Consider the following 11,923-nt stretch of genomic DNA (forward strand, 5'->3'; position numbering starts at 1 on the left):
TATAGCTGTTAAGTTACACATAATTCCACTACATGACATTATAGCCACTAAGTTATACTTACTCGCCCTACATGACAATACAGCCACTAAATTATATTTACTGGTCGTACATGACATTACAGCCACTAAATTATACTTACTGGCCTCATATGACATTATGGTCACTAAGTTACACATAATCCCACTACATGACATTACAGCCACTTAGTTATACGTACTCCCCTACATGACATTATAGCCAATAAGTTATACTTACTCGCCCTACATGACATTATAGCCACTGAGTAATACCTACTAGCCCTACATGACATTATAGCCACTGAGTTATACTTACTGGCCCTACATGACATTACAGCCACTAAATTATACTTTCTGGCCCTACATGACATTATGGTCACTAAGTTACACATAATCCCACTACATTCCATTACAGCCACTTAGTTATACGTACTCCCCTACATGACATTATATACCAATAAGTTATACTTACTCGCCCTACATGACATTATAGCCACTGAGTTATACCTACTGGCCCTACATGATATTATAGCCACTAAGTTACACATAATTCCACTACATGACATTATAGCCACTAAATTATACTTACTGGTCATGCATGATATTACAGCCACTAAATAATACTTACTAGCCCTACATGACATTACAGCCACTAAGTTATACTTACTCGCCCCAAATGACATTGCAGCTACTTATTTACACTTACTGGACCTATATGCCATTATAGCTGTTAAGTTACACATAATTCCACTACATGACATTATAGCCACTAAGTTATACTTACTCGCCCTACATGACAATACAGCCACTAAATTATATTTACTGGTCGTACATGACATAACAGCCACTAAATTATACTTACTGGCCTTATCTGACATTATGGTCACTAAGTTACACATAATCCCACTACATGACATTACAGCCACGTACTCCCCTACATGACATTATAGCCAATAAGTTATACTTACTCGCCCTACATGACATTATAGCCACTGAGTTATACCTACCGGCCCTACATGACATTATAGCCACTAAGTTATACTTATTCGCCCTACATGACAATACAGCCACTAAATTATATTTACTGGTCGTACATGACATTACAGCCACTAAATTATACTTACTGGCCTCATATGACATTATGGTCCTTAAGTTACACATAATCCCACTACATGACATTACAGCCACTTAGTTATACGTACTCCCCTACATGACATTATAGCCAATAAGTTATACTTACTCGCCCTACATGACATTATAGCCACTGAGTTATACCTACTAGCCCTACATGACATTATAGCCACTGAGTTATACTTACTGGCCCTACATGACATTACAGCCACTAAATTATACTTTCTGGCCCTACATGACATTATGGTCACTAAGTTACACATAATCCCACTACATTCCATTACAGCCACTTAGTTATACGTACTCCCCTACATGACATTATAGCCAATAAGTTATACTTACTCGCCCTACATGACATTATAGCCACTGAGTTATACCTACTGGCCCTACATGACATTATAGCCACTAAGTTACACATAATTCCACTTCATGACATTATAGCCACTAAATTATACTTACTAGTCATGCATGATATTACAGCCACTAAATAATACTTACTAGCCCTACATGACATTACAGCCACTAAGTTATACTTACTCGCCCCAAATGACATTGCAGCTACTTATTTACACTTACTGGACCTATATGCCATTATAGCTTTTAAGTTACACATAATTCCACTACATGACATTATAGCCACTAATTAATACTTACTCGCCCTACATGACAATACAGCCACTAAATTATATTTACTGGTCGTACATGACATAACAGCCACTAAATTATACTTACTGGCCTTATCTGACATTATGGTCACTAAGTTACACATAATCCCACTACATGACATTACAGCCACGTACTCCCCTACATGACATTATAGCCAATAAGTTATACTTACTCGCCCTACATGACATTATAGTCACTGAGTTATACCTACCGGCCCTACATGACATTATCAATCAAAAACAAAAGATCTTGCTATACAATCAATCAAAAACAAAAGATATTGATATACAATCAACCAAAAACAAAAGATCTTGCTATATAATCAATCAAAAACAAAAGATCTTGCTATACAATGAGACAATCAAAAACAAAAGATCTTGCTATACAATCCACCAAAATGACCACTACATCATCAAATAGTATGGCATATAAACATGCTTTGAAATAATATATGAAAATAAAATATAACTCGGATGGACTGATTGCCTTCCAAAGGTGACTCGGAAATAGAAAAATGGACACTTAGGTTTTCGTCCGACCGGCAGTTAAACACTCATACATCTGTCTTGTGTTCGTCACTTGCAGAAGGCGTGGCACGTGGTTGCGTAATTGAGGATACAAATTGGTTAACATTTTTTAGGACTGGAAATTTATGGAGCAGCTGCTTTTATTGCTGATCTTTATCTTAAATGGAGGCCTTCAACACAGAAAAAAAACTCGCGAATCTCACCACAAGTTGAAGGTATTCATAGGCTTCCGATTTGAGCGAAATTCTGGGATTTATATATATGAATATAGGACATAAAATTCTTTTGCATTGCATATTAATTACGATTAAAAATCTGTAAACCTACGATAGAGAATGTGTCCTCATTAAAGCAGTTACCCCAAGAAAGTATACCATGATAATTGAGAGATCTGAGTAGACATATATAGAAATCGGTAGTCAGTGTTCTACTACGATACGTATAGTTTTGATTGGATGTCAATTGTCTGCATGGTTTGTATCATACTTTTCTTCTGTAGTTTTGGTCGTAATAATTTTTGTAAACGTTTTTTTTTTTTTTATATTTAACATTGCCGGTTTCAAATGTTTCATTTTGGTCGCGCTACTAATGATTGTAATTTAAGAAAATGGCTATTGATACACCATAGGCAAGATTTATTAAGTATAATTTTCATTTTAGAGAACCAATCTTTTACCAACACCTTACCTTAATAACATACCAAACGTAAAATAGAAACCGTTACTTTTGCTATATAAAACTAGTAGACAAAGTATGTCAACCTCGTAATGATGAGACAAAAGATAAGGATTCAAATCTATCATATGCATAAATTCTTTTAGAATTTCCCTTATTGATCCCAATTATAACTAAGCAATTTTTCACTTTTTGTCATTATACCGCTCAGTTAGGTGGCCGTGATAGGCAAATTGCATATGGTGTTTTATTATGACCCGTTCAGAGCCCCTTAATTATGATAACTTGTGCTAAATTTAGCACAAGAATAACCCAGACAGGAAATTTCCACATCATCTATTTTTACTTGCACTTATTCTAAAGTGTTTGTTATAAACGTATTTAATTTCAGTCTACTACAGACAATCAAGATGTATACAGGTAAGTTAGAAATAAGAATATTTACGAACAAATGATTTAAGGAATACCCACATTAGACATGTGATCTAATTCTTGGTGATTAGAAAGTAATAATATATAATTGATATATATCCAAGAAAAATGGCGGAATTTTTAGTCGCAGATTCTTACGTAGATATAATATAAGATAATATGTAAGATAAACACTGAAAAAAATAAACAATGAATAAGTGTGTATATATTATAATGTTATAATATATACATGTATGTGTGGTATTAGATAACACGACTGCACCTTATCCAAGTTATTGTTCTCTTTAATTGTTACTTTTTACGCAAGTTATCGGTGTAAAACTTACTAAGGCTAGACGTGTATAGCATGTATAGCGAAGGATTAACATCTAAGGGGCCTCTGTTTGGATAGGCGGGATGTTGAAATACAAAGACACGTCGGGTCGGACTGGAGTGTGTTAAATCAGGAATAGACATATCGTTCCCATGTTAAATATGAGGTGCAGGGTGGGACACGTTCATATACGTTTTACATGTTTTAAAAAAACTCTTTCTGCAACTGAGAAATCTGTCGATGGCATATTAGTATATCGTATTAAAATGATAGTTGATGTTTTTTTTCTTAAATGATAATAACTGCTTTGTATAATGCAGTATAGATTAATTTAATGGTTGTTCTTTTCTAATATTCGCTAGGGAGCTACCATTTCATTTTTATGGGGGGGGGGGGGGGGGGGCTAGGATGAAATTTGAAAAAAATAGGCAGGACAGGAATTTTGAGTAAAAAAAAAAGGCAGGGTGAGACACTTGCAAAAAAAAAAGTCAGGATAAACTAAAAAAAAAAAGGCAGGACCGAATAGAGTGAAAAATAAAAAGGCAGGACAGAGATTACAACTAAAAAAAAATGTAGGACAACATTTTTCATCCTAGCCCCCCCCCCCCCCATAAAAATCAAATGGTAGCTCCCCTAGGATGTAAAAGAAAAAAATAATAATTGAGGTAATAACGCTTTTATATGATATTGTTTGATCTTAGATGCTTCACTCATACATTTGTAAGTTCTAACCGTGAGAAAATAATTAATCTATTGAACTGACTACACAATTCAACAGTCATGTCTGTAAAAATAACTTTTACTTTCATTTTCGCTATTGGATTTCACAGAATATGTGTTCTAAAAGTTCAATTCAATTGACTATTGATTGATTCTACTTCATGACAATGTTTATGTTGTTGACATTACCCAGATCTCCTTCTCTTAGGGACGACATCAAAAGATCGATGTAGGATAAAAAAAAAACTTAAATCAAATAGTTTGGAGGTGGGGGGGGGGGGGGGGGGGTGGGGGTCAACATTGCTGCAAGTTTTGTTAATCTAAAATCGATTTTACATATATCCCTAATGGTCAATCAATTTTTCCCAAATTAAGTTAAGAGGGGACGCTCGAATAAAAAAAATGTTTAAAGGGTCAAATAAAGTACGAAGTTGAAGACCATTGAGGACCAAAAATTCCTAAAAGTTTTGCCAAATACAGCTAAGGTAATTCATTCCTGAGGTAGAAAAGCCTTAGTTTTTCACAAATTCAAAGTTTTGTCAACAGTTAATTATTCATAAATATGAACATATCAATGATAACAACTTATAAAAGAACATGTGTATATGTTAAAGATTCTGTCGATTGCCAATACGCAAGACCGCTACCAACTATACATATATCACCCTAGCGTCACTTCAAATTTTCTTGCTGAACCTATCTGAGCTAGTGTGTAAAGAAAAACACGATAGGGATGAATATACATTTTGTTTTTTGTCAAAAGATTTTAATTTTAATTTTTGCTTAATTTGAAATTTTTGAACGTTTCATTTTAACGGTACATATCCAAAAGAGATGCAGATAAAACGTGCTAAATATAAAAAAAGCAGATGTGGTATAATTGCCAATGAGACAACTCTCCACAATAGACCAAATGACACAGAAATTAACAACTATAGGTCACCGTACATCCTTCAACAATGAACAAAACCAATACCACAAAGTCAGCTATAAAAGGCCCTTAAAAGACAAATGTAAAACAATTCAAACGAGAAATTTAAGTTAAAAATGAACGAAAAACAAATATGTAACACATCAACAAAACGACAACATCTGAATTACACAATGACTTGGGACAGGCAAATACATACAGAATGTGGCGGGTTTTAACATGTTAGCGTGAGCACAACCTTCCAACTAACCTGGGACAGTGGTGTAACATGACAACATAAGAACGAACTATAAAAATCAGTTGAAAAAGGCTAAACTCATCAGAGGGATACAAATAAAAATAATACACAGAGTTGACGTTGACGGGTACTTGTATATCCGAACATCAAAATCACTTTACGTAGAGATCTGATAGTTCTCGTAGTTGCAGTCACCTAGTTCAAAGCCACTCACAACTAATTATAGAAAATCATAAATCTGTTACGTAAGTCTGTACCAAGCTGTTCCGTGGTTTGTCTGTCCGAAAAGGAAATTTGATGTTTTTGTATATAATTAACTAAAAAACTACATTGCTCTCTGACCGAATGATTTTTGCATATATTTTCTTTGGCGCAATGTTTTAATTTTCAAAATTGACATTTAAGATAAAGACGACCATGAGTATCCAGATCGCTCTGAAAAGTTACTTAATGAGAAGACAAGAGAATGTGTTGTTGACATGAAGTCCAATGGCGGCAAACAGACGAAAAATCCGCAGGGACAAATATGTACATGTGTTTGGATTAAAAAATGGAAGTGGAAAGTTTTGTTCGGTATCATAGCCGTGTGTAGTATCGTCTCCGTTGCATTGTCATTATACAAAATGGCGAATTTGTCCCTTGATGAGAAAGGTATGTCAGAAAAAATAGTTCTCTTTTTACCAATTCTAATTTTAATGTATTGATTTTTAAGTTTAAGCATAGAGCTGCTAAAGTGTGTTAGAAAATTTATCTGTTCAAACAAAATCTACAAAAATAGACCAACGTTTTTCTTTAATTAGATATGTGAGTGTATCAAAATTAATTCTTATAAATGTCCATGTATATGGGGCACTTGCGTGAGGTATACGTAAATTACTATCAGCTCAATTATGTCAATCTGAAAGTCATTCCTCATCTTTATGAGTGTTTATTAAATTCTGCAAAGACCTCCTCCCCCTCCGACAAATGGTAGGGGTTAAACTAACTTTTTTGCTCAATTGTTAAATAAAATATGACCAAATATTTGGAGGAGGAAAAGAGCCCGGTGTATATCATGTATATAATTATGTGATTGACTGGTTGATTTTTAACGCCACTTTTAACACTATTGTTCTACTTTTTGGCGGTCAGTTTTTATTGATGGAGGTAGCCGGAGTAAAATTTAAAAAAAGAGCATTGTAAATAGGATGATTTTCGATAGCTTTATTGTTTTTTTTAATAATATTTTGATTTCATACTGTGATAGAATGATGTAGTTATTGTGAAATGATTTTCTGTGGTCAAACTCTTAATCATTTGTATATGGTAAAATATGTTACTCACTCTGTTTATTTTCAGAGATATCCAGTATGAAAAAAGACATTTTAGATATGAAACAACAGAGGAAAAAATTTGAAAATGACATTCGATTATTGTATGCTGGGCATTACGACCAAAATGACAACTTGGACACATTAGAAACAGGTACGTTACATTTTTAATGTGTATTGTTCTTCAGTGTATATAAGATATATATAAATAAGAAGATGTGGTAATAGGGTCAATAAGACAAATCTACATCGAAGTTACACTGTATAAAATATAAACATTTATAGACCAAAGTACGACCATACACACGGAGCCTTATATATATAATGTACCAATATATGTACATGTAACTTTAAACTGTTACATGTACTCAAGACAGTTTATATGACAACATAATATGTGATAAAATATAATTATGTCAATGAGACTGTAAAATATTAAATTAGTTTCACTTTCATTATCGGATTTATATTTAAATATATTTTCGGAAAATTCAAGAAATTGACAATTGATTATTTATATCGTTGACCTTAAACAATATCTCCCTTTATTTGTATAAAGTTGTTTGCAAGTAATAAAACAGAAACTCCGTTTTACATTTTATGATCTTTTTGTGTTTTAGAATGATATATGATCGGCAACTTTGTATAGATTTAACTTTACAACTATGAAATTGAATATGAAACTGTGTTTTAAGTAACGGTTAAGACAGACAATGTATGCATTCACTAATTCCTTCCTTTGACATATAGATAAAACGAATGTGTTGGTCAATGTTTTAAAATTTCTATCTGAGGAACGTCAATTTGGTCGCGATCGACGGCTTTTAAATACCCAACGTTATGCTTTTGAGACAAAAAAAACAAAAGTACAAATAAAATCAAACAACAAAACTATAAACCATTATTTGATAATTTTCATATCGGGGCACGTTGCATCCGACTATACGATATTGGATCCAATCAATCAACTCGGAGGTTGCGAGTTCGAACCTTCTTATTTTTTTGGTTTTGGATCTAAGGTTTGGAAATATAATAGAATCGACTGGTTGATAGCTGTTTGAAAACTATCCAGTAAAAAGACGTTACATGTATATATTTTTTTCTTCAGTTCTTCAGAATATAACTGTGACCTTTAATGAGCGCATCAACAATCTTACAACAGAGCTTAACACATTAAATACAGAATATGAACGTCAAGTTAAACTCCAGAAGGACATGCAAAAACAGATCGATGCAATGGGGACGGAAAACAGAAAGAAGTTTGAAGAATTCAACCAAAAGATGATCGTTATGAAGCAAAACTTAAATGATATGACTGCATCCCAAGAAGTTCTGAAAAATGATCTAAGAGACGCTCAAAGTAGTATGCGTAGGGAAACCCAAAACGCAGTGGATAGGATACGGAATGATTTCAGAGCAGCACAACACAAGCTAGAATCTGACTATAGAGAAACTCGAAACTCACAGAATGAACTTAAAGCAAGCCAGCAATCTCTACGCAGAATGTTACTTGGGAAACGTAAGTTAAATTATTAAAATCCAAAATCTTGTTGGAAAGACAATTTAACTTCAGAAAAAAGGGTGAGGCGGTGTTATATGTTATTTTTTATAAAAAATATTTTGATCACCAATTTGATGTACAAAAATAAATACGTAAAGCTTCAGGTAATCGCTTGAATGCAAACACAAATGATATGACAAAGCACAAAAGTCTTTACATAGTCCGAGAGATTCGAAGTTACTAGAAGTCAACTGTTTTATATGAATCATATTGACTTCCGATTTCATGGCAATATATTTCCATGGGTTTGAGTGGTAAAAAACGAGTGTGGGCAGAACATTCTCCAATATTATACAAAGTGTGATACTTCAAAATCAGAAACTTAAAACAATTGTTCGGTAAACCATTCTGTCGCACTTAAGACTAAATAGCAATTGCAAAGAGATGTGGTGTGATTGCTCCTCAGCATAGACCAAATGACTAAGATGTAAACATCTGTAGACCCTCGTAAGGACTTACACCGTGAGCAAAACGCATACCGAATAGTCCGCTATAAGACACGTGACGAAATATGAGATAATACAACTGTCAATCATAAGGGTACAAACATTTGACAGCGGTTTGTCTACAATATAAGTTGGATAAGGTCTTCCAGTTTAACTGAAATCACTCACAATTATGAAAGTTGTAATGATTCATAAAAATAATCAGACATAATTATATTTCATTTAATTGTTTAGTTTCAGATCTGAAGAAAAATGTCCAGTCCAAACCAAATGCCGGTCCGATTACTCGAAGCTCTGTTGGACTCATTTTTGTTTTACTGTTATCCATTTTTGTGATTGGTTCTTAATTCACCGGGCAATTTCGAAATGAGGCTCCTGATGAATGTTTCTGCACCTTGTGCAACGACGGAGCTGTCGAAGATGAGAAACATTTCTTAATATACTATAAGGCTTACAATAATTTGAGACACATGGTATTTGTATGACCGAACTTACATTTGCAAATTTGATGACATGCATTTCATCAAAGACAAACAGCCCAATAATTGAATTTATTTTTCTGTAGAAAAAAACTTCTTTACAAGTAACAAATTCAATTTCACAATAATTTAACTTATTGAAAATATGAAAATTAAGTTTAAAGTGATTTATACATTTGTAGGTCCAATAAACGGGCCAGGTGTAATTTAAAATAATCACTGTATTAATATGAAATATTATTTATTCTTATATACACATGTCACTATAATAAACGATCTTCTACACACTATTCACAACGATATACTATATGTGATATTTTGTACTTGCAATAAAGCCATTTTTAGAAAAAAATTTAACACGACTTTATAATCTTTATTTCAACGATAAAAATGACTTTAATATTGACATCATATAAAAAAGAAGTTGTGGTGTGATAGCCAATAAGATTTGTCTCTAAAAGACACCAAACAACACTAGAATTAACAACTATAGGTCACAGTTCGGCCATGTATACAGTAATGTATACTATAGACTGGGATTGATTTGATTTAATCCTTGACAAATTGTATGTACACTTGTTTAGACTGAATTGTGCACTCTGGAATTGGTTTGTTGTTTGATAGCTGTCTCTTTGTCGTATGCACCCCATGATAAGTTATATTGTTTGCTACTTGGCTGTAGCCTACATGGATTTTTACTAACCATCTATGAACCTATCAAAAAAATTAACTATAAGTTCGTATTTAAGACCGAAGATTTGGTCAATATGATATATTGTTCGATGGTTGGATGCGTAATGTGCAGTGGCAAATATTTTAATGTCTCAATTCAAACCGGACATGACTGCGTACTTGTATATCCCACATATACTAAAGGACGCCCACTTTGACGAGGTTTTCACTGCCGGTCGCAAGATGACCAAAATGACCATTATTCTATTTCTCTGTACCCCTAGGAGGTCAATATGATAGAAGGTATTTTCTGACCATGCAGAGGAAGATATTTTTAGTTTAAACATTATCTATTTATACAAAAAATTACAACAGTAAGGTATAACAATATATCATGAAAATCAAATATGGGCTTTTGAAAAAAGTTTTGAAAAACTTCTATAAATCCGTCTCCCCCTTAAACAATTATCATCGGTTTAACAAACAATATGACGTGCCAGCAGAATATTGGGTTTTAGTTACCATCCCTTACCATCTGTTGGCTCTAGGTTGCACTCGATCCGAATCTTTGACGATATTTTTTAACATTCATGGCGAAGCGATTTCCTATTTTGACCAATATAGTGTAAACATGACAACTTTTCCAATTTTGCTGTCTCATAATGTCAACTAAGATTGTATACTCAATAAACTATACCTACATATAATTCTGATTTTAGATTCATTCCGTAGAAAAGTTTACATTGATTATTGTTCTATCAGACGTCCAGTGGCAAATACTAAGTGTAGTAACAGATGAGGCAACCTTAAAAATGCATTACATATGAATGATGTATGTACAATCGGTAACATCCCGCTTGGCACTTAAGTCTTTGAGTACAGTAAGTAATTCAACGGATCTCGTAGTAGTATGTCTCGTTCTAGTTTTTCTATATCAATCCTAGCTGACCACTTTACATAGGCGGATCCAGGGGGGGCCCCTGGGGGGCCCGGGCCCCCCCTTTCATGGGAAAAATTTGGTTAATTATATAGGGAATCACTGAAGCATGACTGGAGCGGGCCCCCCCTTAGGTCAACCAAAGGGCCCCCCCTTATGAAAAGTTCTGGATCCGCCACTGCTTTACCACTTCTTAACAACCAATTTTTAGTAAGCCTACGTCTGACTGTGAAGCCATATCCTGTCGGAATAGAGCCATTATATCTGATATGGCAATCAATTCAAATAGACCCAAGCTGGTCAACTAGTTTCGTATAGCAGGTGTATTGTGTAGTCTTAATACACACGGTTCGCTTTTATGAAATACTTGGCGAAAAGCAGCCAAAAATGATTTTTTTTTCTATTATCACTCAATAATTTAATTTTGGATGTAACGCGTCGTCTGATTGGCTGACGTTATTTTGTTATGAGCCCATAGACATAATTTAGTCATGTGACCGTGATGTCATCAACGTTTTTCATGGTTTTCTACGGTTTAAAATGGAATTTAGAATTACATTATAAGAAATGACTGTAATTTTTTTTCTGTCTATTCGAAATAACATAAAAAATGTGGTGCACACTGTGAAATAACCCGCTACGCGCGTAATTCAGTGTGCACCAAATTTTTTATGTTATTTCTTCATAGACAGAACAAATATTAGTCATTCCTTAAATAGAAAATGTCGATGATGTTATCCAATTTGGGTTCCAATAAAAAAAATATTCAATCATCTCAACACCAAAATATGAATGTTTGCTTTTGACACAGTCTCAACGAAGTTGTCATATCTTTCTGGTAGGACATGCACGACTTTGAATGACCAC

General features: G+C 33.8%; 1 protein-coding gene across 3 annotated transcripts in view; it reads left to right on the forward strand.

The window, feature by feature from the left end:
- Nucleotides 1-9,809, forward strand: part of LOC143052653 (uncharacterized) — a 114,387-nt gene extending 104,578 nt beyond the window's left edge. Inside the window, exons 1-5 of one of the 3 annotated variants that reach the window (XM_076225718.1) lie at nt 3,305-3,437; nt 6,057-6,302; nt 6,990-7,115; nt 8,070-8,480; nt 9,203-9,809. In XM_076225718.1, coding sequence (XP_076081833.1) covers nt 3,428-3,437; nt 6,057-6,302; nt 6,990-7,115; nt 8,070-8,480; nt 9,203-9,315 — 906 coding nt within the window. In that variant the 5' untranslated portion in view covers nt 3,305-3,427 and the 3' untranslated portion in view covers nt 9,316-9,809. Of the gene's footprint in view, nt 1-3,304; nt 3,438-6,056; nt 6,303-6,989; nt 7,116-8,069; nt 8,481-9,202 lie in introns of those variants that run through there. The other 2 variants (XM_076225719.1, XM_076225720.1) reach the window with 2 other exon arrangements.
- Nucleotides 9,810-11,923: the final 2,114 nt, after the last annotated feature.

The sequence above is a fragment of the Mytilus galloprovincialis genome, chromosome 11, assembly GCF_965363235.1.
Source record: "Mytilus galloprovincialis chromosome 11, xbMytGall1.hap1.1, whole genome shotgun sequence".
Classification (NCBI taxonomy): domain Eukaryota; kingdom Metazoa; phylum Mollusca; class Bivalvia; order Mytilida; family Mytilidae; genus Mytilus; species Mytilus galloprovincialis.